Raw genomic sequence first — 27521 nt, 5'->3', positions numbered from 1 at the left:
TTGTGACTGGCACTCTTGTTGGGGTGTCCCTGTAACCCCAAGGTCCCTGAATGAGGAAAAATAAATTTTAATTAATAAATCTGTAAGCTATCATGAAGCTTGTGGCCATTCAGCCTGTCACTCAGGTGGCATCAATTGTCTGAGCCCAGAAAGGGTTTGGAAAGAATAATTAGGCTTACTGGCCTGGGGGATATTAGGAAGTCACAAGCTTTCAAGTATTTATCTGAAGCAGGGGTAGGAGGCTTCTATTGTTTAGGATTCAGAAACTGATTTACAAAGCAATCAAGAAGCTGGGGGATAGGAGGATTCTATGATTCAGGCTAGGAATAATACTTAGTCTAGGATTCACAAACTGGTTAGAAAAGTAATCAAAGCCGAGAGCTAAGAAACTAAGAAACTAGCTAGGAAACTTAACGTTTCTATAGGAAAGAAAACTTAAAAGTTTCTCAGTAGTGGGGGTGGGAGTGGGGCTACTCAGTTGGCCTGTAACAAAAGCAATCATTTGCAAAAGCTAAATAAGTAAGTGCACTGAGAAGTAAGGCATTAAACAGTTCATTGTTTTTGCTTTCGTTTTCCCAAATATCTAATTGAAGTAAGATAAGCCTGAGACACATAAATGCATCCTGGAGGGCTCACAAACAAAATGTCTTTTCTATAGAGTTTGGTGAAGATTGTTCTGTGGATTTTCCTTGTCTTGACCAGAAAATTGTAGTTTCTCATTACACTACTGCCTGCAGGGCCTCTGAATAGGAAATTGCCAACGCTGAGATTTGTATGACTTAAATAAGTTTTGGGGTGTGGGGGATGGGCGGTGGGGTTGAAAGGGCATACATAGCAAAGACATTCACTCAGTTACTATAACTAATCTTTTGATTTTCATCCCTTTATCTGCAGAGTAATTATTTTGTTTCCTAAGTTATCTTTTACATTCCTTTATAACTACATTAGCACAGACTGAAGTTACAAAGATTTCAATAACAGCATTTTTTCAGAACAACGTGTACATCTTTAAATCTTAAAACAAGCATAAGAAAAATATATATTCAATAAAAGAGGGGAACGTCTTTAAAATTCTGGTAGTGTTAGAAAAAAACAAAAACGTACATTTTCTGTTTAATTTCAGCTTCTGTTAAAGAAGCTTCTGTTTCTTTCTTAATTCACTTAGATGAGCGCCTGCAATCTTGAAGCATGAATCCGGTAATACTTTTGTAAATGAATCACTATTGCATTCATACCATTAGCCTCTGAACAGATGTCAGAAAGTAAAGATTGGCTGCTTCTAGATCAAGTTGCGGCTGCCAACTCTCGCGAGCTTTGTCAGTAACAGTTGATTGTAATGTCAGTGCCGTCCAATTTCAGGCTGGAGCCGCAGCTGCATACTGCATTTCCCTGAAGTATTACATGATTTCCACTCCTTGAAAACTTTATCATCTTTGTGGCAGCGGGTCAGGTAAGTTGCTCTGAATTTACATCTTCGTGTAGAGATGCAAGTTACTGTGAAGCTCAATCTGTAGGACTGTGGTCCCTTCACCTGTTTCCTGTGTCTCTTTGGTGCTCTGTGGGGAATAGTCATTGCAAATGGAACAGATGAAGCAAGTGAGCAGGAACATGCATCAAATCTAACTATTATTCAGGGAACACAGGCTGAATACATTTAGCTGCTGAGAAAATAATGAATTTATTCCACTTTGTATAAAAGATCATAGCACTTGTGGAGTCAGCGTTATGCATGTTCTTAGTGCATTCACTAAAGGAAAACATTTTATGCTTTTTGCCCTTACATGCACTGTTTAGTGAATTTCTCCTTAAAAGAATAACAAAAGTGGTCTTGACCAGTTTTAATCTATTTTTTTCTTTTGTTTTTTTAAGTTGCATGAAGTGAATAATTCTCTTCTTTTCTGGCTTGTGAGGGTATGTGTCTTAGTCAATATTTTGCCATCTGAAATTTTAACATCAACTGGCAAAAAAAGTTTTAGCTTTTTTATATAAGAGGAAAACCTATTTCCTAATTAGATTTACACTTTTTGTTTCCTTTGGCCTGTTTGTCCTCTTTCTTTTAATATGTATATAAATTGTAGCAAAATATTTTACATTTACTGTTATTTTTATTATTATAGAAATTGTAAGCAAATATAAGCTTCTGCTCATCTTGTAATCTTGTAAACCTACATTTATTTTGATGATATCAGTTCTTGTTTAACCAGAGATTAAGCAGTAAGTATAAGATGTATAAATGATTACAAGTAAACTACATGGAAACAAAATTACTACATTATTTATAACTTTTATTTGTGTTTTTTTTTTTAATTTTTAGAGTATGCCTTCCAAATTTTTATGAATATATTGCATGCTAATAAGATCAATTAGGAGTTACTATCACTAGTCTGTATAATGCCTTCCATAATATAAACTATCTCATAGTTATGATAAACATATATTCATATTTCGCCTACTTTTTTAACGATGAGTGTGAGCTTTTAGAGAGTGGTTTTATACTTTAAATAAAAACTATTAGAATTCTCTGTGAATTTGAAATAAGATGGCCTTTTGGATGCCAAATAAAATTTCTAATTGGATTTGCAAAGTTCTGTTTTATTTTCCTAGATCTGTTGTTATTATTTTCCTAGATATGTTGTTATTATTGCTTGTTTTTAATGTCTGCTCCTTTATTTGTTAGAAAATATTTGGGGTCTACTCCACATTTCAGTTTTTAAAATATAATCTAATATCTTATCAAGTGACATCTTATTTACAGTTTAGGTTGTGCTTTGATTCATTTCTTGGTAACACTTGATAATACATATTTAAATTGTATGCTGTCTTCATTTGAATGCTTTCAGGCCAAAAGGTGTTCATTCTTTTAAAAACTGAGTTGTCCCAGATGTTACAGAATTATAATTGAATAGATGTCAACATAAGAACAGATTCAACTTTCACAGAAGACCCAAGATACCTCTTTAATATTAAATGTTCAAATCATTCACATAATCAAAAGTTTGTGAATGTACTTCCTGATTGAAGACAGATACAGATCTTGTTTCCCATACCTAATATAGTGTCTTCTATCTGCACACATCCCTTCAGTTCCTAATGGATGTCTGAAGGGTTCCTGAAAGGCAGTGGTATAGTCTATTTATAAACAGACTTCCTCAGTGCCCCACTTAACTTAGCCTGCAACAAAACACTCTTTTTAAGTTTAGTATAAAGGCTTAGTTGTTTTAATTTGACGAAATACATTTTAGTGGTGCTTGTGCTAGATCATATTATCTAGACAGCTCTTTTCTCACTGTTTTAAGAACCATCATTTTTCTGTAGAAACATATATTCTGACTTTTTGAAATATAGAAAAATTACTCTATACTCAGAGAAACTTATCAACATGTGCTTCATCATTCTTTAAGAAGTCCTTAGCTGGCAAGTTATTTTGAAAATTTGGTTATATCCAATTATGGCAAATCTATGGCAAATAAATAGCCCCGTATTTCAATCATTTTATTACACCCATATCGTATAGCGTAGCATTACAATTTCTTATTAAAAAGCATCAAAAATTTTTGATACCACTTTCAAAATTAAATTAAAATGCAAAATAAAATAAATGATTATTTTCCTTTATTATTATGAAAGTTATATTTTTAAAAGTTTAGAATATTTTCCCAATATCGCCAGTAGATTTTTATATCCTGGAGCATTTCTTAAACTTGGAACACTAAAGTATTAGTTATCTTTCAGGTTTTTTCCCCCGTTCCCACTCTCATCATTATTTCTTTTTCAATTCCAAACAAAAACTCATGCCCTTCTTTGAAATGTTAAACATTATAACAGTAAGTTAGTTAATCTAAATTCAGATACTTAGTTTTACTGGGCATGAAAATTTACCCCATTTTTTATGATAAACATGTTATGTGTTCTCAGTGTTTAAATTGTTTATTTAATGTAACAGTAGTCAATTTGCACCAGAATTTTTAAGAAAAAACATTGAAGTTTTATTGAATATTTCAAATGTTAATAAATATTTAGAGATATAGACTAACATTTTCCTAGTCACCTTTAATTATTTCTCTTTCAATCGTTTAATCATGTGATGACATATTAAAAATATAAACATTTCTTTATGGGAAAACTAGAGAGCTACATGTTTGTTGGTCTGGAGAATACCAGATTATAAAAAGGACAAACTAATGCTTATTTAAATAAAGTACTGCAGCTAAATATAAACATATTAACCTACACCAACAATAAGAATGCAAATTTTAGTATTAAAGTCTAGATTTAATAATATGGTATATAACACTCTCCAACAGGTAGCCTGAAGGTGAGTTGTAATTATATTCATTATTCTTGTAATGAACACATGCTTATAATGATGTTTTTAATGTTACTAATTACATTATTTATAAGGTGGTGACTCATAGATATCATTGTTGAAAAAGCAATATTATTTATATAAATCATATTAAATAAAATTAAGATCTACTCACCACAAAATGTAAATAAAATACAAGAAGTAGTTATGTTAATCAAACTAAGTGAAATAGGAATGATGTTACAACCTTTTAGATGTTATAGTAGCTGTTTTTTAGCATGTGCAGTAAAAGTTATTACATTTATTAATTACATATAAAATCAAAATAACTTGGTCCTACAAGTAATTGTGCTTCGTGTGCAATAAAATTAATAAACTGTAGAATGAGAGTTTGAAAATTATCAGAGAGCAAAAATTCTTAAGATTTGATGTTTGGCTTATAAACACAAAATAATATTTATATGAAACCAAGAGAAAAAAAGCAATCTTGATGTTAGACTCAGAACATTGATTGAGTTAAGCCAAAGGGAGAAATGAGTTGAACCAGAGATGTTGTGATTAATTTGTTGAAATGTAATTTGGAATAAACCAGCTTTGAATCTTAACTCCTTTTGCTTACAAAAGAGGGTTTTAAAAAATATATATAATAATAATAATATCATTGCAGCCCTTTGTTCTTCTCCAAATGCCCTCTTCAAAATTTATTTAGAAGAGCTTAAAAATTACCAGAAGGAAAAAAAAAATTGTAGTAATAGTGACTCGAAAACTCAAACTGTCAGAAATATAAAATTTAATTAGTGTCATCTATAAGAACCTTTATATTATTATTACATTATATTTATTCCTATTTATAGCATAACAAATTACATTTATTATCATTATAATACCTAAATACCATAGTATAAAAATAGTCTTGAAATATTATATACTTCAATAACATAAAATGTTGGTCTTAGCACAAATTAAATTGTACCAATATTGAGAACTTAAAAAAAAAAATCTTGTTTGATTTTTAAAAACCTTATTATAGGGGTTACTGGTTAGCTCAGTTGGTTAGAGCATGGTGCTGATAACACTAAGGTTGCTGGTTCGATCCCCGCACGGGCCACAGTGAGCTGTGCCCTCTCTAAAAGAGTCAACTATACCACTGTAGAATGAAAGAAATGTGTAATCAATGACCATGGCTGTTTCCAATAAAATTTAAAAAATAAAATAAAACAAAAACTTTATTATAACAATCATTATATAGAAATATATGCATATGCATATGGATATCAATAGAATTAGATATAGAGACATAGATATAGACATAGGCATAGAGAAAGATAGAAACAGAGATTAGAGAGAGAGAGAGAAAGAGAGAGAGAGAGAGAGAGAGAGAGAGAGAGAGAGAGAGATATCTGTAAGTACTGGGCATTGAATAAAATACCATACTCAATGGATTAGTTTATTTAGATATTTTAGGGGGATCAAAAATACTTGTTGATTACTAGTTATCCTATGAGCAGTGGTGAATGAGGCTGATTTAAAATATGAGTATCATAGATCTGGGACAGGTATCAGAATAGGGCCTTATTATCTGCCTTCTAAGGCAATTAGAAGTATAAATTTAATAATAATAATAATAACAATAATAATAATAATAATAATAATAATAATGGAAATTCTTAATGCTTGGAGGATTAGCTTCTTAGACACATAAGTTGCATTTATAATTACAGTGTCAAAAAGTAGTAAAGAGAAAACTTTGTATATTTGTGGACCTTTGTTATGTGGATGAGTTCCGTGTTTGTATGACAATTTGAATCCAGCTTTCTTTCAGATATATAAAGGTGGTAGTTCCTTTTAATTATATTTGCATTCCATTTTTCTGTCCCTTTTTTGTCACATGGAGTTTCGGAATCTGATTTTTTTAAAATTATTTTATTTTTTAAAACCTCAAGATTGCATTATGAATTTTTAATAAAACTTTGATCTCCCCAAATGGTCTCGTCATATCGTCAATTAAATATTATTTAGTAAAATACAAAATAGTTATGATTTTGAAAGTCTCAAAGATTACTTTTGTTTCCCCCACTTTTCCTAGTTATTTCTCATCTTTAGTCCCCTTATTTCACTCATTTTGTCCTCTATCAAATACAAGTAAATCTGACCATGTTAATACATTTAACCTCACTAGTTGTGCATACCTTAATTAATTAACATACTAACAGATGTGCATCAAATAATCCCTGAGTGTAAAATTCTTTTTAAATCATTATCTCCTCCCACAGATTATATTATTAGCCACTGGTTCTCTCCATTGACATTGTAATTCAGGTAGAGAAGCCCTTCATGGTTACTCAGTTACAGAGAAATTGTCTGGTATGTATTTGCAGACCTCTCTTTCCAATTTTTCCCCATAGGCCTCTACAGTCGTAGAAGATTTATTAGTTTTCAAAATTTGTAGGATAAAATGCAAGTACTGTATTTTTTGTTATTTAACTTGCAATGGCTAGATTTTCCAAAACCTGTTCTGGCCATAGATTAAGATTGTATAAGGGAGAAACCACTAGGCAAAGAGGACCACAGAAAGGACCATGGAAACAAAAAAAGACAATAATAGAAATATAAGGAACCTCAAAGATTCTTAATCTACTTCGCAGTTCCATCAAGAGCTAGCTACTTGTGATTAAAACTGTATGTATTTCAAGGCATACATGATCTAATATTTCCTTCTCTAACCATGTTAAAATTATATCTGTCATAAGGAGATTACCACTTAATGCTACTTATGGTAGAGCTGTGTATGGTAGAGAACTATATATATATATATATATATATATATATATATATATATATATAGCCACATATCACCCATCTCTCTTCAGAACAGCCACTTCTCCAGATTTCTTTTGTTAATTCATCAATTCCTGCATCCCTCCAAATTTCTTCTTGAAGAGTACAGCTATCCCAGCCCCCATTCGACAATCCTCACTGATACAGTGAGCAAGAGAATCTGTTTGGGGGCATGCAAAAAGGTCTCCTTTCACATAAGTGATTCTGCTTCCTTCCAGATCTTCATTAGGGCTGCTGGACATGATCTGAGTCGCTATCTCCAGAATTTAAATGTTTCTTCAGCCTACAGCAGGTCAGCAAGGTGTAGGCCTGTCCTGGGGTCCTGTGGGAAGGAGCAGGGGGCTCGCTCAAAATGAGGGTTACCCTTCACCTGGAGTCGGCCCAAATTTCCTCTTTAAAATACTAAATCTTCCTTACAGAGGTTTGATAATGAATTTTTCCAAAGTGAAATAATTTCTACTTTTCCATTCCACTTATTTATTTTAAAATTGAAACTGAAATATTTTCAACCATTTTCTTTGTTTGTCTGTTTTTTAACATAAGCATTTATAGTTGTCTTCATTTGTAGGGTTAATAAGAACTATATTTTAGTTAATTATCATCAATAAAATGCAATGCCATGTGCATGAGGCTGTTAAAACTTCCTACTTACCTCTCTTTCAGAAACCAATATGCAGAGCAAGGGTACAATTATATGCATCCAACATCTTTTGAGGTTTCTTCTGCTCTGCGTGCTTATTGGAAAGTCACATACCGAAGAAGACATCATCATTACAACCAAGAATGGTAAAGTCAGAGGGATGAACTTGCCAGTTCTCGGTGGCACAGTAACAGCCTTTCTTGGAATTCCCTATGCACAGCCACCTCTTGGTAGACTTCGATTCAAAAAGCCACAATCCTTGACCAAGTGGTCCAATATTTGGAATGCCACAAAATATGCAAATTCTTGCTATCAGAACACAGATCAAAGCTTTCCAGGCTTCCTTGGATCAGAGATGTGGAATCCAAATACTGACCTCAGTGAAGACTGCTTATATCTGAATGTGTGGGTTCCAGCTCCTAAGCCAAAAAATGCTACTGTGATGGTATGGATCTATGGTGGTGGTTTTCAAACTGGAACAGCATCTTTAAATGTTTATGATGGCAAGTTTCTGGCACGAGTTGAAAGAGTTATTGTCGTTTCAATGAACTATAGGGTGGGTGCCCTTGGATTCTTAGCTTTACCAGGAAATCCGGAGGCACCAGGGAATGTGGGCTTGTTTGACCAACAGTTGGCACTTCAGTGGGTCCACAAAAATATAGCAGCCTTTGGTGGAAATCCTAAAAGTGTGACTCTCTTTGGAGAAAGTGCAGGAGCAGCTTCAGTTAGCTTTCATTTACTTTCTCCTAGAAGTCACCCATTGTTTACTAGAGCCATTCTGCAAAGTGGATCTTCTAATGCCCCTTGGGCAGTAACATCTCTTTATGAAGCTAGGAACAGAACATTGACCTTAGCTAAATGCATTGGTTGCTCTAGAGAAAATGAGACTGAGATTATCAAATGCCTTCAAACTAAAGATCCGCAGGAAATTCTTCTGAATGAAGTATTCGTTGTCCCTTATGATAGTCTTCTCTCAGTAAACTTTGGTCCGATTGTGGATGGTGATTTCCTCTCTGACACACCAGACACACTACTCCAACTTGGACAGTTCAAAAAAACCCAAATCTTGGTGGGTGTCAATAAAGATGAAGGAACTGCCTTTTTAGTATATGGTGCTCCTGGTTTCAGTAAAGATAACAACAGTATCATAACTAGAAAAGAATTTCAGGAAGGTTTAAGAATATTTTTTCCAGGAGTGAGTGACTTTGGACGGGAATCGATCCTTTTCCATTACATGGACTGGTTCGATGATCAGAGAGCTGAAAATTATCGTGAGGCCTTGGATGATGTCATTGGGGATTACAATATCATATGCCCTGCCTTGGAGTTCACCAAAAAGTTCTCAGAGTTGGGAAATAATGCCTTTTTCTACTATTTTGAACACCGATCCTCCAAACTTCCTTGGCCGGAATGGATGGGAGTGATGCATGGTTATGAAATTGAATTTGTCTTTGGTTTACCTTTGGAAAGAAGAGTCAATTACACAAAAGCTGAGGAAGTTTTGAGTAGATCCCTAATGAAACGCTGGGCAAATTTTGCAAAATACGGGTAAGTGCCAATTTTTGTAATTTTTCTTGTTTGGTTTGGTTTGTTTTGCTTAGCTTTGCTTGGTGTCTGGTGTAGACTTCATTAAAGGCACAGAAAGGTTTTAAATGTTTATTCTTTTTGTAATTTGCTCTGATTTTGTCTTTTGTTATGCAGTGCATTTCAATTCCTTGCATCAGGTTCCTTAAAAGAAATCATCGAAGAACTCGTATGAAAAATATTTTCTGATTTTATTTCCAAAATACTGCAAAGCATCTCTTAAGCAGGGCTACAGTGGTACAAGCCGTGTGAATAAACGCATGCCTGCTCATAGAAAGTGAAGAGCAAAATGGTGATGGGTTTGACCCTCAGATTAACCAAAATACAGTTTGCCATTTTATCCTATTGTTTTCCTTAATAAGATTGTCAGAGTTATCAGGTGATGCATATTGGACAAGAGCTACTCATGTTTTGCTAAGTTGTTTTCCACTTGGGCTGTCATATGGCTGATATTATAGAATCAGAGACTTTACAAAAGAACATATTTTTCCCTCATGTGTTATAAATAGTGTGGCATTATGTCCTGAAGAAGAGTCTGAAGAAAATGGTCTGTTGAAATACACTTCCTAATTTATATATTTCCTAAATATACAAATGTGTGTGTATAAAAAATAAGATGTTTTTATGTGAATAAATTTAAAAAGTGGAAATTTGGGCATCTGTTTTTAAAAGGCGTGCTTACACACACTCATAAATTGATGGATGCATTAACCCAGTCTGACATGCTCTCTTTTCTAATTGAAAAGGCTGTTGATAACTGTATGATTGCTTTCTGGTTTTCTTTTTTCATCCTCCATTTGAAATTCATTGTACTCCGTGTTATTGTATGTATTTTTCTACAAAGTACTTGTATGATATAATTATCAAACATTTTTGATACTTATCCACTGAATATAAAGTTAAAATTTTTTCATCTGGCACTAAGAGGCATCTGTAATCCGGCTGCAACTCCTACTCTCCAACAACCCCTGGCCACTTGGTGCTTTGACCAGTTATCTCGTGAATGCCAATGATGCCAAGCTTACCTGTACCTTAGAGCCTTCTTTTTGCCCTGTTCCTGTTTAGGACATCTACCACTCTCCTTTGTAATGTCACAGTCCTGTTATTTTTTTAAGGTCCTCAGCAACAAGTTTCATCAAGCATATCTTTAATTCCTAGAGTTGTAATTGCTTCAGACTGCTTTTCACTCTCACAGGAGTTATTGACTGTGCCTTGCCTGTATTCTATCTTGCATTGTGTCCTGAGTCTCCTAAACTAGACTAAACTCGCCTCTTGAAAGAGCAACTGTGGTTTTATTGGATACTCATTAAAATACTGACTTGGGTATATATAATACTACACAGATATTTAGTTAATGATTTAATGAGAACAGGTAAAGGCTAGTATGAGTAAGAACTAGAATTCTTATAAGATACATGGCCTATTATATTATCTGCAGCTGTGCAATATCTTATGCTTTTTCAACATCAACATCAACCTAAATTTCTTCTTAAGAAGGAGCATCTTATTTCTAGAGCTGCATTACAACTACTTATATCCCATTCTGTTCTCTCTTTAAAGGATATGTCCATATGAAATCATTCAAATATGTTTTAATTCTTTCATACAATTCTAGAGATTGTAAATATTTTAAGGAGAAATATTTCTTAAAGTTATTGATGCCTGTAATTTTTAAAGGACTTCATATTTTGCATGTTGAAATCATCAAAGAATTTATATTTTTTTCATTTCACAATGGAGAATTCTGAAAATCAGGTGTGATAAATGTCTTGTTTATGGTACTCAGAGACAGAGCAAAGAAGAGAACCTTTGACACTTAATAGAATCGATTGTTTCATCCTAATCTACTTCTATGATTAATATATTTTAATGGGAAGTAAATGAAGGTTGATACATTTTAATAATAATGATAAATTAATGTAAATGAGATTACAAACCAAAAGATTAAAGTAGACTTTTTAAGTAGTATAGCCATAACAAGATGTTCTTTTAGTTGGCGAGTTTCTTTACAGTTTTATTTGCACAGTTGAACAGAGATACATCCTATGTGTTGAGAGTTGACATGATGGCAAACATAATGTTAATCTCCTGGTATGCATTATCTTTTTTCAAAGCATACTTAAGAACAAATATAGAAGCTTAGAAAGTTAAGTAAACTCCAAAGGAAACAAAGTTGGTAAGTGTTAAGTTTGGAAATCTAACCACATCTGCCTGACCACAAACATGATGTTCTAACTCTGTAATTCTCAACCCAGGAAATAATGTCTGAAGATGTTTTTTACTCTCCTGACTTGGAGTGTTGATACTACTAGCAAGATAAAAGCCAGGGAAGCTGCTAAACATCCTATAATGCACAACAAAAAGTTATTCATTCCTGATGTCAATAATACAGAGATTGAGAAACTGCAGGTTTCTACTTCCACAGGACCCAAAAATGACATGTTAAGAAAGTAAAAAAGTAGAGCTGGGAGTTGTAATTATCATTCAGGAAAATTAGTTTTCAAGTTCATGGTTCATAAGATGTGTTAAGTTATTTCCCTTCTTAAATAATAAGTCAAGCATATATTGTATTTTTCATTATGATTAGGTTCAAAATAATTTCAAATTTTTGTGTGTGTAATTTTTTTTGGTTGCTGAGTTGTTTAGCAGCCTGTATTTAACTTCCAAATATTTCGATAATTTCTAGATGTCTTGTTATGGATTTCTAATTTAAGCTGTTTCTAAATATAGACTATATGCTGTAAGATTTCCCATTTGAGATATATTGAAAACTACTGATTTTATGACCCAGGATATGATCTATATGTGGGATAATTTCATGTGCTCTTGAAAATAATTTGTGTTTTTCAGTTATTGATATGGTGTGTTTCATATATAATTATTTTATGGTTGCTCAAGTCTTTTAATATTCTTTTGAAAATGGTTGTTTCACTTGTTTCAAATACAGAAAGAAAAGAATAAACATCTTCAACTATAATTGTGGTTTTATTTATTTTTCTATTTAGATCTGCTAATTTTCCTTTTAGTAATTTAAATTTATCCTATTAATTCCATGCACATTTAGGACTATGTATGTATTCTTATCATTATGAAATATCTCTTTGTCCTGAAATTGGTTTTGTCTAATATTAAGATAGACACATCAAGTCTCCCGTGCTTATGTCTACATAATATATTTCATTCCATCTTTTTATCCAACCCACCTATGTTTTTTAAAAATCTTTCCTTACAGTTGGTAATGAATCAATTTAATATTTACTATAATTATCAATATGGTTTTAAGCCTACCATCTTGCTTAATTCTTCCTTCATATTGCCCCTTTACAGTTCTTTTTCCATTAATTGAGAATGTTTTTATTATTTCATTCTATTTTTATACATGTTTTATTTCCCTTTTAATTGTTTTCTAGTGGTTGGTTGAAGATTAACAATTGTTTCTTTAATGTAAAGCAGTCTACCTCGAGTTAATATTGAACTCCTTTGCACTTTGCAACTGACATTTTCCACTTTCTTCACAATTCGTGCTTCCCCTTTTCTCTTTCTCTCTTACTACTTCAAAAATGTAAGAAACCAACAATATAGTTTCATGTATTCTTCTTCATGGTTTTCATATTGTTGTCATATGTTTAGACAATGTATAGTATAAAATCTCCCTTAAATATTGTTTTAAACAATCAGTTATATTTATGAAATTTATAAATAAAAAGAAAAGTAGTTTTTCGTATTTACCCATATATCTAATGTTTCCAATGTTCTTTGGGCTTTCCTGAGGATTCCAGTTTTCATCTGGTATTATTCTCCTTTTGCTAAAGAACATACTTTAGGATTTCTCATTGTGCAGGTTGGCAATTACAAATTCTATCAGCTTTTTTATCTGAAAAAAATGCCTTTGTTTTACTTCAATTGAAAGATATTTTAAGAATATAGAATTCTTAGTTGATCTTTTTTTTTCTTTCATCAGTCTAAAGATTTGTTCCATTATCTGCTTGTCTCTTCAGTTCTAAAGTGAAATGAGCCTTTATTCATATGATTTTTCCCTCTACATACAATCCCCCCACCATCACTACCCAGTTGATATCAAAATTTTCTGTCTTTGATTTTCACTAGTTTATCCATGATGTTTCCCAAGTTTGATTTCTTCATGTGTTTGTTTGTTTGTTTTGGTCTGGGGTTCACCAAAATTCTTCCTGTTTATTTTCAATGTCACATTTGAAATATTTTGGATAATTATTTCATCAACTATTCTTTCTGCCTCATTCTCATTCTCATCTCCTTCTAAAACTCCAATTATACAGATACGAGGCTGTTTCATATTGTTGTACAGCTCACTAAAGTTCTGTTTTCTTTTTCAGTTTTGCTTCTGTTTTTCAAATTAGATAATGTTTTGATTGATTTCTCTGCAAGCTAACTGACTCTTCTACCCTCTCCAATTGGTGGTTTAACCCATCTGCTGAATTTATTTCACTTATTTTAGTTTACAGATTTAAAGTTGTCTTTTTTTTTTTAGTAGTTTCATTTCAATTCTTTTCTAAGTGTTCCTCCCTGTTTCCTATTTAAGAAAATATTGTTCTTTAAGTTCTTGCACATATTTAAAATACCTTTAAGTTTTTGTGTGCTCATCTGATATCTGGTTCAGGGGTTTAGTTTCTATTTTTCTATTTCTGTGCGTGCCTAGCAACTTTAAAATTTATATTAAATTTGTGAATGGTATGCCGTAGAAATTCTATATTACTTTATACTCTTCTGAAGAATGCATGCTTCCACTCAAAAAATATGTTTCGTTTTACCAGGCAGTTCAATTAAGACATGTGTATAGACTTGAATTTGTATTATAGTCTTGGTTTATATTTTGTTAGAGTGGGTCCATGGAAGGTCCAAGATATTTTACAGACCCTGGAACTTGGCAGGACTTAAACTCAAAAGTCTGTCTTCATTGAGGCTATTTCAGGGACTTTGTTTAAGAGTCTGTTAGGATGTACATAGACTAGATATCACTGAATTCCTTACTTCTAAGGTATAGCCTTCCACTCAGCTGAAACTGAGTATCAATGAAGTATTAATGAGAGGTGAACAAAGCGTTGTCAATATTATTATAGCTTTTCATTCTCCAACTTGTCCCTTCTTTTTTCTGCTCTCAGCCCTGCAGCATCTTCTCTCCGGCCAGCCTCTTACACTTTCACCTTGTAGATATATAGTTAGCCCAGGCCTCAGCCAAAGATCTGCAGGGAATTCCTGCAGAGAATTCTGGCCCACCCCTTTCGCCTAGCTCCCTCCTTTTTGGAGTCCTGTCTCACAGATTCTCATTTCTCCCCTACCCCAGAACTCTTATTTCTGACTTCAGTCGGACTGCTGTATTCTGCTTAGGCTCAAGCAGCCTGCATCTTTGACAAGAAATCATCCTCATGTGAGTAACCATAGTAAACACGGACTCACCTTGGCGTTCTCCTTGTCTCAAATATCATAGACTTGTGCTTCCTATTATCCAGTTCCTGAAACTCATTGCCTTGCTTTTTGGTTGTCCAGTATTATAATTGGATATGGTGGGAAGGATAATCCAGTTTCAATCACTCCATCATGGGTGAATATAAAAGCTCGACTTTTACCCCTATGTCTGTGTTAAGAAAACCTTAATCTTTATATTTCTCATTCAGTTACATGGCTCATTTTTTCAGTAACTTTATAGGATCTTATCACTTTCCAAGATATACAAACACCCTTATACTTTGATTTCTTGACAAAAATAAAGAAACCATTACTCTGTGGTAACACTAAATGGTACTCAAATTCGGTATCTTTAGCAATGCTTGAGATTCTTTACAAAACAGAAGCCATAATATAATTTAGGGCCTGGCTAATTGGAATTATCACCAATATGTACTTTGCTAGCTCCTGCTTTACTCTCAATCTCATCTCTGAAAGTGAACTTAAAACCTTACTCAAATACCACACAGGTCCATATGTGCATTACATCCAAAATCTTACACTAATATATGTTGAAATATCAATACTCTCTATATCTATCTATATCTATATCTATTATTCACCCAAGCAATAACTTGAAGGCCAACAAATTAAATTCAGCAGCACTTAATGATGTCCTTTCAGCACTATCACAGGGATACAGGAAATTGTTGAAATCAAACTTGATTTAGCAGAGAAACCAGAACAGCTAAAGAAGGAATATAAGCCGAAATACAATCAGTAGCATGATTCCAGAACTCTTCCAGTTGTTTCGTGCTGTTGCAAAGGATCTATTGTTTATTATAACCTCCCTGGTGCTATATTCAGAGCTCATCTCCTGTACAACATCAAGGGGTTGCCATTCACAGAGAACTTACATAATCTTCTCCATTGTATGTGATTTCCCTGATTTCTAAATAATTATTAAATCAATAATAATTATTGATATGTCCAATGATAATCTTTCCACAGATCCTATGTATATATAACCCTAGGCAAGATAGTTAAAATTCCCTACTGTTTATTTCTTATCTGTAAAATGGGGATATAAATATACTTTTCATACGGACATATTGAAATATACCTTATCATTGACAGGACATTGCATTCCTCCTTTCCATTAAAAGATTCAATTTTTCCTCCACCAAGCACAAACTACTTCAATCTAGTCTTATCTAAAATTAAACTTGGCTTCCACCTAAAAATGTACAATTGTTTAATTTCATGGCTTAATATTAATTAATCAATTAAAAATTTAAAACAAATAAGGTAAACTGCAGAATTGAGACAATTGATGTGCTTCTGGTTTTTTTAGTGATAATTCACATATTCAGAGCCCATCTCTAAAATACTTAATGTTTCCTAACACATTTTTGCTAGAAATAAATGTTATGACACAAGTCACTTTTATTTTGTCCTATTTTGATATCATGAAAACAAAAAATTACTTAACAAAGTATTTGTAAGTAATTTCATGGCAAAATAGCTGCTGCTATTCTCTGTATTTTATTTATTTATATTTATTCCTTTACACTGTAAGTAACTTTATCATAAAAGGAACAATTTATTAAATGGGGGCAAAAATATATTACTAAAATTTCAGTCCCATGGTTCACTGATCTCTAAAAACTAGGTAAGAACAGTTCCTGAGTTTTGTACTGGGAAGTAGGTATGATTAAATTAAATGCTAAGCCAAATTTCTTAGTGTCCAAGATTTTTTGAAATAATTGAGACAATTTAAAAATTGGCATTCATTTGTGTACTGAATTGTAATGGTAATCATTAAAAATTACAAATTTGCTAGTTTTCTAAAGCAATGAAATTTCTGATTTGATTATTTTGGTGATAAATTATATATGTGTGTGTGTGTGTGTGTGTGTATACACACACACAATAAGGTATGCGCACTTCATATGCATTGCCATAAATTCATTACTAGAAATGTACTGAATAATAACATAGTTTCTAATATTTATAAAGTGAAATTGATTTAATAATTATTTAGTGTTTAATAAGTATATTTCTATGTTGTTTACTTCTATATGACATGAGAACTAAAGTAATTGAAAAAATAATATTTCAATCCTACTTACTTTTACAAATGAGTGTATTTTCTACGTGTATTCTTTGATTTTTCTCACCTGAAATCATTTTCTATTTCTAAAAGGTAATAGAAAAACTGAGGAAAAGTCAAAGAAAGTATAAATGGAGACCCATGCTCCCTCATTCTAAATCTCTGTGTAGGCTTTTAGCATGTGTCTGTTCTTGTTCTATAGAGTTTATGAAAATCCTTTCACCAAGAAATTAATTCCCAAATTACACTTGAATTCATTTTTTATTATGTTTCTTAGCTTAACAAAATAATATTCTAGGACTTCATTACAACACATTTTTAATAAGAGATATCTTAAATATACCAAAAGGGTAGCAGTTAAGGATAGTTTTAACATGAATCATTACAGTGATGAGGTATGAAATATATGGATTCTATTAGAATTAAAAATGCTGAAATGATGACACTATCTAACATTTTTCAGAGGAGAAAAGTGTGGTCCATAGAAGAAAAGAGAATTGGAGCTAATCGGTGACAGAACAAAGATTAACTATGACTCAAGACTATTAACTTTAATTTCCTTGTATTATCCACTCACCAGACTGCATTCGCCATGAATTATTGAAAGGAGTCATTAAATATGCTTAGGAAATGCATTTAGTTGCAAACTGATCATTTTAACATGCTAGCATGCTGATACTGGCCTGGCTAATGTTACAGAGGTAGGGCAGAGAACAGACTAAAATTAGACATCATGACATAGAAAGATGAGTTTAAGTTTGTGAAAGACTGTCATCTAGCCATCTAGTCCAATTATTATTAGGCTTATAATTAAATTTTCTGACAGGTAATAGTTCATGTGGTTTCCAGAATGAAGAAAAAAATCTTTACCCTCTGATTCTATAATTATTTGTGGTACATTATCATAATTAACCTTAGTGGAACATTTTGATGACTTTGCAAAAGGGCCAGGGTTCAATCCCACTGGATTTATTTTATTGCTATCATGACAGCATTAATGTTTTATTACTTCAAGTCATTTATTCCCCCTTGGAATTATGTGAGGAATTATTCAGCAAGGAATAAAACAATAAATGTAAGCTGCAGTATTCCTGTAAAAGTACTTTAAGTTTACTAGATGGAATATAAATGTAGGTAAAAATATAGATAGCTAGATAGATAAATAGATAGCTAGCTAGCTAGCTAGATAGATAGATAGACAGATAGATAGATAGATGCATTAGTGTAACTTATTTGAAAAGGAAGAATTACAGTATGTATGGGACAATTTAAAGTGTAGATAAGATGACTTGCAAAACTATTTCAGAGTGCAACCATATTTTACTATCAGTGAGAGTGGAATGAGAAGGAGAAACCAGATACCCAAAGGGCTACATCTACAAAGATAGCTATAAAACTAAAATATGTTTGATTAAGTATTTTGAGATACTCTATCACAGTGAAGAAGTGACTAATGTTTTTGTAATATAAGTGAGCTCATTAAAAAATGGAAAGTCATATTTATAGGATTCAATGCTTAGAAATTACTTAATGTGATTTGTTCTTTGTGTTTTTCCAAGTGCTTTCTGTATTTTGAAGAAAAAAACTATTACATTTGTAAATCTTAATTTCAGTCTGAAATTATAATTAATCAATTTTTAAAAAAATATCAAAGTCACAATTTCAGGAATATACATATAAATGTAATACTTTAAAAGACTTGTAAGATACAAAATAATAACTTTAAATTTCACAAAGAACAAAATGCAATGACTTTAAATATTTTACATATACAAGGCTCTGTGTCTTTGTGCTATAATCAGATATAACTAAAATGGATGTGGTCAGATCGATGAGTTCCAAGAAATTATTCTTGCTGCAATTTGCCTTCCCAGTCAATAACACTCAAGATCAGAGTGCTAAAAAGCATAACTGGAGAGGGTCCAAGATGGCAGACTAGGTAAAACACTTCGCCTACTGCATCCCAGGATCATACCAAATTGCAAATAAATTATAGTATAATCAACTTCAAGAATCATCTGAAGACTAGCTGAACAGAACCACTATAACTAAGGATATAAAGAAGAAGCCATATTGAGACTGGTAGGAGGGGCAGAGATGCGAAAAATGAGCTGACCCCAAACAAACAGATAGTGGTTGAACAAGAGGAGAGACACCTTGGTGGTGGAGGTCCCCCTGGAAAAGGAATGTGTCCCAGCCCCACACTGGGCTCTCCAGCCTATAGGTCCTATGCTGGGAAGATGAGTGCCCACAACATCTGACAGTAAAAATCAGCAAAGACTCTGTCTGCCCATCCCAGTGAGATGGAAGGTGGCTGGAAACCCAGATGCCCCCCTAAAGTGCTTGCATACAGACTCACTCATTTGCAAACTCTCACCTGGTCTCCAGTGGAGGGGCGAGAACTCAAGAGCTGCCAGAGACATACGGGGAAACTCTGAGTTGTATGGTTTCTGAGCAAGGGCTGGAGGGACAGCAGTCAATATCTTTGTGTGCAACCTGCCTCATGTGTAGCCTACAGGAGGGTGCCATCTTTTCTATGTTGGACCCTCCCCCAAAGGGCCAAATCTGAGACTTCATTGGTCTGGTAAAATCCACACATGCACCTCACCTTGAGATGCCCTAGTCCTTCCCCCACACAGCTAGCACTGCATTGCCTAGGCCACTGTTGGCTACTGAGCAACCAGCCCCATCCCACTAGCTGTAGAAGCCTTTTACAGCAGTGGGAGTCCTGCAATGGCCTGGGGAACTTTTGATGGTTGGAAATAAGTGGAGTCAGTCACAATCAGCACTGCAGCTTCTTGTTGACAGCTCTCTCGGGCCTGAATGCCTAAGGAGAGCAGTGGCTGGCCACAGAGTTCTCAGGGCATTATTGTGAAATGGTCATAGGCCCAGCACCAGTGCAAGAAATGAAACTGCATTAATTTTGTAATAACCCACACCTTGGAACCCCACCCAGCCCACCTAGAGCTGCATTGCCCAGGACACCCTTAACATTGGGTCAGCCAGCCCAGCCTGCACACCTAATAATAAATTAAAAATCAATCTTAAAGTAAAACATAACTACGCCCTTTTTTATATTCTGTATGCTAATATTTTATGGAATGGATTCCTTCATATTATCATGATAGGTACTATTAACCTGTTGAGGTAATCTTTAAATTTATTGTAAATGAAATATTGATATTAACTTGTCCACAGCCCTCTTGTTATGTAAAAGCAAATGAGTCTCTATCTTATACAAATCAATTGAATTATTTTTGGTGTATCAGTCTGTGAGGATTGATATCAAAATAATATTTATTTTATGATTAGAGTTAAAATGTTAAAGATATTTTTATCTGATAAAATATTACAAATCAAAATAATAACCCAATGTTGTCACATGTGTTACATTTCACAGTTTGCTTAAAATCCACAATGCCAATCATACTTGTTTGATAATGTTTCTGGAAGTATGAAAAATTACACATTTTATCAAACTTCTTAAAATAAAAATCTACATTATTGTAGAGCACTTGCTAATCACAAGCTAATTTTTGTGTGTGTGAATGAGCCATATATTATGGTGATTTGTTTATTCATTTTTCCATTTAAGTCACTCAACAAATATATTTGAAAGCCTGTAAGTACCAAGCATCATGTAGCGGATATAGCAGTAGTGAAAATTTGTGCAGGGAAAAATAGAAAAAAACAAAACAAAAGGGAAAGTATTGAGGGGGTAAACCACAAAGAAAATCTCTACTTTCAGGGGCCTTACAATCCAACAGAAGAAAAAAGGCAATAAACAAATAATTTTATGTCTTATAGTGATCACAGCTCTGAAAAAATGTTAAGCACAGTTAGGGGCATAGAGCATGATGTGAATGGATTGTGATATCATTTCTGGGTGGTCACGAAAAGCCTCTGACAAAGATATATCAGAGCAGAGTGACAGATTTAATCACGTGAGTATCTGAGAGAAAATTACCATGTGTATCTCTTGGGCAAGTTTCCTCAAGAGAAAGCAGCAAGAACATGCCCTAAAACTAAAAAGTATTTAAGATGTTGCAGGAACAAGAAAGCCAGTATATGTGAGTGCTGTGCGGTAGAAGGTAAAGTCAGAGAAGTATAGAGGGCCAAGTTCTATCAGATGTGAAGCTTAGATAAGTCCTTGGAATCTACTCTGAATGAGTTGGTATGCCATGAAAGACTTGGGGCAGTTGAGTGGCATAATTAGACTCAAACTTTTTAAGCATCTCTCTGATCAGTAGGTAAATAAGGGTGAAACACAAAGAGCTAAGAGGCCATTATAGCAATCCAGGTGAGAAATGAAGATATCTTGGATGTGGTTTAAATGGGAAGAAATGGTCAGATTCAGGATATACTCTTAAAAAAGATCTGACAGGGTTTACTGATAATTTGGATGTGGGATATGAGAGAATAAGTTGAGACAAGGATGCTCTAAGGTTTTGACCTGAACTCCCTGAACAGAGGTGCCATTTTCTGAGATAGGGATAGCTATGGGAGAATATGGCTGGGATTGAGTAATTAAAAGTGCTATTTTAAATATTCTAAGTTTAAGGTGCCTATTTTGCAGACACTTGAATCAATAAAATAGCTATTCTGATACTCAAATCTAGAATTCAAAATAGAGGTGGGGGCTAGAGGTATAAATTTGGTATCTAACAGTGTGATGATGGTATGTAAAGCCATAAGGCAGGATTATATTTCTTATGGAGGTTGCAGACACAGCAGATGTCTGAGCACTCCAAAGTTAAAGGTCAGGAGGAGGAGGAGCAACCACAAGAGAGAGTGAGTAGCCAAAGAGCTGGAAGGGCAACTAAGAACAAAATGTCTCCCCAAGACCAAGTGAAGAAAGCATTTTAAGGACGGAGTGCATATCTGTATTAAATATAGAATGAGTATGAAGAAAACTATATGAAAGTGTGTATGTCTATAAAGGTCTGTGGGTTTAGAAATGTGAAGGTGATTGATGACAAAGACATGATGTTTTGAAGGAACAGTGGGAAGTAAAACCATAGTGGAGATTCCAAAGAGTGGGAGGAGAGGAACTAGAAATTGTCATTTGAATCAACTTTTTCAAAGAGCTTTACTCCAAAGTGGAGGAGAGCACTTAAATCAAGGGATGTGGGGACAAGAGAGGCAGGAGGGTTTTTGATTGTTTTTTCTTTTATGTCAGAAATATTGCAACGTGTTTGTGTGTTGATGGGAATCGGACAGTAACTAATGTGACTAATTTGTTTGGTGTCAGATTGACGCCTGGAGGCAAATCTGCTGGAGGAGTGGGGACTCAAGCCCTTGGCCAAGAAGCTACTTGGCTTCCCTGTAGGAAAGAATCCAAATGTCAGCCAATAATACAGAGTTTAAAGTAAAAGTGAGTTTATTTAGCAGAGAGTAAGAAAGAAAAGAAAGGAATGGCCACCTCACAGACAGAGTAGAAGAGAGACCTAGTCCATCCTCCAGGTTAAGTTAAGGTTTAAATGTGTTTTCTGGCTCCCATGAAAAATTTCTTGGTATGGGGTAAAGAAGAACACAAGAACAATAGTTGGTAAGTTTATCTTTCACTTCTGTAAGAGGCAAGAAGAGAGGCAGGTTTATCTTTGATTTGTAAGGCACAACCTGTGGCTTGTCTGTGGTAGGCTTAACTACAGGAACAGCCACAGTGGAATCTGTTTGCATAATAGCCTTCGGTTTGTTTTGTGTGATTGATTAACCTCTGCCTGAGTTCTGTGTTTTGGAGCATGTGGGTGGCAGGCTTGGAATCCATCCACCTAGTTCCTTCTTTAGTATATATATAAAAAAAAAGTCCTGCTGCTCCTTTTGTATATTAGCATCGTAATCATCTCTACCTTATTTATTTATTTATTTATTTATTTATTATTTTATTTATTTATTTATTTATTATTTTATTTATTTATTTATTTATGTTTAAGAAAATAATGCATCTAAATACAATGCAAGCCACTTAGTTAGAAGTCAGACTTAGTAACTTGGATTTTGTGGAGCACCAAAAAAGAGAATCAAGAAATGAGAAACAAAGGGAAAACAGGACTACTGCTTAAATATTTTGACTATCAAAAAAAAGCTTTCATGAGACATTTCTTTGATATTTATTCCACAGAAAGGGCTGTATTTCATCATTTGGAATTTATTGACTTGGAATATGCCCTAAATTCCAAAGAATTATTCCTTTATTTTTGAAGATGAGAAACAAATCAAAAGCAGCAGTTTTCTGAGAGCTCAGGCAGGAAGGAAGCAATTGCACAACAGTAGAGGGAAGTCACAGACTAACAGCAAGACAAGCAGCTGGGGGAATAATCTCTGACACGTAAGCTAGTAAAAGTAGTGACAAAATATTAACCCTGGGACCACATGACATGCTACATAGTGTCTTCTATATGCCCTTTACATTGCAGGGAAATATGCAATGTCCGTTAGAAAAACTAACTTGTTAAAATAAAATGAATATGTTATAATAAAAATAACAGCCCTTGAGGGATACTATTTGCAAATAATAATATTATTAGCCTTGTGTGTTCAGAACATTCTTAAGAAAGTACTAACCTAGTAGCCTTTGGATTAATAATTTTAAGCCTACCGTGTTGTTTGTGTTAATAACATTAATTAAAACTTATTAATGGCTAACATGTGCCAATTCTGTGCTCAGGACTTTACATTATGACAGCTCTCTAGGAAGTGTGATCATCATCAACAGGTGGTGATGATAAGGATACCAAAGCTTAAAGTGCTTAAGCTGCTCAAAATTCCACAGATATTAGTAAAAGCTAGAACCCCAGTTTGAACCATGTGGTCTGCTGGAAACCAGGTACACCTTCCCTATGCTTTGCTCCTTCTCTGTTAGAATTTTTCTGTGCCAGTGGAAAGGAGAAGAACAAATAATTGAAACCCTTTTGCCCTTACTTTTCTTATCTTTAATACTGGAATGCCTATAACCGGTCTCCTGGGTTGTCATGGAAATTTGAGAAACTAATGTAAAATACCTGACATATTTCTAGACACATACTAACGCAAGGTTGCGAGATAAAGTACAAAATATCCAGTTGTTAGATCAGCTAAACAACATTTTTTTTTTTAGTGTAAGTATGTCTCAAAAATCTGCATTGAGCAAATTTATACTAAAAAAAAACAAAAGTTGCTTGTGTAGGTGAAATTCGCATTAAATGGGTGTTCTGTTTCGTTTTTGCTAATTCTGGTAATAACTGCAAGTCAGATGGCCTACACAAAACTGGAAGGAGTGAGGTTTGGCAAAAATGGAGAAAGGGATCAGAGGGAAGTTTAGTGAAGGGCCCACAAGTTGCTAGGAAGAACAAAATAAAAAAAAACCAAAAAACCAAAATATAGCAGTGAGAGTTGGCTCTTATCACTGGATTAGGCCAGCAGGGATTGGATGATGGGGTTTACAAGGAACACCCTGCATTTCTAATATCCTGGCTACATGTCTCAAGATTGGCTTTGGGGCTCACCTTGAATGTTTAGGGTTTCCATTAAGTGTCAAGTGAGCTGAGGAAGTAAAGATTAATATCAAAAGGGCAAAAACTGGTCTAAATATTAATATTATAATAGAAATAAGGTTTCCTTGGTTAGCTTGAAATTCTAAAGCTCTGAATATGCATTTGAGTTTCTTATTTTTGAATTTTTTTTCTTTTCTGCTTAAGAAAAGATAGCCTCTGGGAAATGAATGTTTTATAAAATGTATTCATAAAGACTTTTGAATCATATTAATGAACTCTGAAATAAAGAGTGAGTGGAAAATAACATAAACTAGAAAATATATTATCTGTAGGATCTTCAAACTAATTCTAAGACTAGAATTTGTAATCTCAGTTTTCACTTTCAAATTATAAAAATAACAATGTACAATGGTCTATCACTTTGAGTTATTAGAAAATAAATTATTCAGGCCTTGTAATATAAGGACTTTTATTACAAAATAACCATTGTGGAAATTGTAGAAATCAACAATTATAAAAATGATTACAATTTAAAGATACACAAGTTCTGATCTTGACTTCTCCATCAACTTTGGGTTCAGATATTCTGTTAGCCACTCAGGCTTATAATAGACTGTGTAAATTAAGATAGGTGTTTTGATCTCTACACAAATTATTGTATAGAGCCACACTGGTTGTTTATTTTATCATTTTCATTTAATTACATTCTCTTTCTACCATTAATGGAGATTAGTTATATGTAATGAATAAGTAATATTAAAGTGAGAAAAATTAATGACTTCTAAATATGAAATTGAACTTTATCTTTACAATTGCCCTCTCTTATGTTGAAACTTTTACAGAAAATTTGTTTAAAACTTATAAATATATATTTATTATCTTCAAATGACAAAAAAAAAAACAACTTAGTAAAAAGTTGAAAATGTTTATTTTAAAGGGGAAAAAAAATCTATGGATTGGGGGAGTACTGTGCTTCACAAGCAGTTGAGTGCTCTTCCCAAGGGATGCCTGAGCTTGTGTAAAGCAATCAAGGAACAAGGAAAATAATTATAGAGCCTGAGTTGGTTTGATGCTTGGTAACTGACTAGATATACTGTTTCTGGTCAAGTGCAGCATTTACAGAAATAAAAAGTTATCTGTTTCAGATGGTCGACATAGCACCTGCTGGCAAGAGCTCTATCTTGGGCTTAGGAATATATTCAAACATTATGTTTTAACTTTTTTTCCTTCATCTTTTACTAGGGAAAGATTTTGGTATGAATAAGTGAATCTGATTTGTGGACCAATTATAGTTTAAACAGAATATGCTATTCTCTCAACCAACTGTTTATGGTTAGGTAATAGCCTTTATTTTGTAAAGTAATACAGACTTTACAAAAGATTGGTATACCATATCTAAATTCTCCCATTGTGAATCTGCTCTAGATATAGCATAATCCAGTATTTACAAATGGAAACTAATGAGGTGATGAAAAATCAAAATTGGTCTTCAATCTTTAGTGATTTAAGAGCTAAAAATTATTTACTTAATAAGGAAGAAAACAGAAAAGAGAATAAAAGATGATTATAGTGAAATGATCAGCAAAAATATTTGATAATTTAATACCTAAAAGAATAATATAAAAAGTAGCTGACCTCAAAAAGATTTCACCTACATATTAAAGTTTCTTTTAAATTTAATTGGTAAGTAGTCAAACTGAACTTTGAAATAATCAAAGTGAAGTTTCAAACTATAATCCTGACCCCCAAAAAATGTATGCAGAGAACCCTCCTGGAATGGTTGAAAATGAAAGTAAAGGTGATCGAGCAATTAGAGAATTCTGGAAATCCTATGACATTATGAAGGGCGTCCTGAACATTTTTTAGTAGTTTGAAATGAGAGACAACAGAGAAACGGGTCTAGAAAAAACCTGGAAGAACTAATGTCAATGTACAATGCTTTGCGCATAGTCCCTTAATGTCTAGATTACACATACATGTTTAAGAAGGAGCCCCCTCCCACATCCATGCACTATTAAGGTGCATGCCTATTCACAGTATTACGTTTCTTCCTATGGAATATTGGTTAGATATTTTTCATCATGAAAAAAGACCACATTAAAGACAGTCCAAATAAATATCAACTATATTACTGGTAACTAGCAAAAATATATGGAAAATTTTATGTAAAGTATTTATATTAATTTTTATTTCTCTGGTGCTCTAGAATAGTTGAGTTATAAATAAAATGCAAGAAATGAATTTAAAAAGAAATAAAGATATTGTAGTTCACAAAATTAGAAATTCCAGTGTAAACAGTTTAAAAATTGACCATGCCACTTATTGACTATAGTAGTTTTATAGTTTTCTTATGTTGAGAATGTAAAATAAATGATTAGGTTATTATGCCATCAAGAGCAAATGAATAACTTAAACTTAAACATAGAGTATAAATGATGAAAAATACTTTTTTCTTTTAAGTCTTGTAGTATAACCACAAAAAATTAAAAGAAATAAGATACAATTTTTATCCAGTTACAAATTCGTATATAAGAAATCTTTGGATCACAATATTATAGTATTTTTTAATATTTTTCAAACTGTTTAACTATTGATAAAATTGTATATTTCAGATGTGGTACCAAAGTGTTGAGAATGGACAAAGAGTAAATATATATATTTATATAAACTTCTGTTTGTTTCTGATAGAAATGAGGCAGTCCCTTACCTGTGTGTGACAGTCAGCATGTGCAGTCTTTAGGATCCAGACTGTTGATACTCTGAACTGTTGAACCAACCTACACTAAAAATGAAGGATGAGAATGAGAAAAAGAAAAGAAAGGAAGAAAAAAAGGGAAACATTAATTGATCAAGTTTGTAGCTTTGGACTAAGTGCTTCCATGTGTATGAACCCACTTAATTTTCATAACAAATTTGCTAAGCAGTTAAATAAAGAAGTAGGGTGAGTTAAATTGGGCAAGTCAAATGGCTACACATGATATGAAATGGGCAGTGACCCAAGTTGTTTTGACACTAAAACCTGTTTCTTTCCACTAGATCACCTAGCCACCTTGTCACTCTAGATTTTACTATTATTTTTAAATCTCCACTACATTCAGTACTTCCTCATAATTCTGTATTTAGGAAGATAAAACAATGGTTATCCAT

At 33.3% G+C, this 27521-nt stretch overlaps 1 protein-coding gene across 5 annotated transcripts in view; it reads left to right on the top strand.

Annotated features, from left to right (window-relative positions):
* Window positions 1-1309: 1309 nt before the first annotated feature.
* The window catches only part of BCHE (butyrylcholinesterase), a 78760-nt gene continuing 52548 nt past the window's right edge, over window positions 1310-27521 (top strand). For 2 of the 5 annotated variants that reach the window (XM_019626999.1, XM_019627000.1), the window contains exons 1-2: window positions 1339-1450; window positions 7808-9332. In XM_019626999.1, coding sequence (XP_019482544.1) covers window positions 7816-9332 — 1517 coding nt within the window. In that variant the 5' untranslated portion in view covers window positions 1339-1450; window positions 7808-7815. Of the gene's footprint in view, window positions 1451-7807; window positions 9333-9485; window positions 11015-11623; window positions 12255-27521 lie in introns of those variants that run through there. The other 3 variants (XM_019627004.1, XM_019627003.1, XM_019627001.1) reach the window with 3 other exon arrangements.

The sequence above is a fragment of the Hipposideros armiger genome, unplaced genomic scaffold (genome assembly GCF_001890085.2).
Source record: "Hipposideros armiger isolate ML-2016 unplaced genomic scaffold, ASM189008v1 scaffold_697, whole genome shotgun sequence".
Lineage (NCBI taxonomy): Eukaryota > Metazoa > Chordata > Mammalia > Chiroptera > Hipposideridae > Hipposideros > Hipposideros armiger.
Note: the sequence above shows the minus strand (reverse complement) of the source record. Positions and strands in the feature narration are given on the sequence as shown.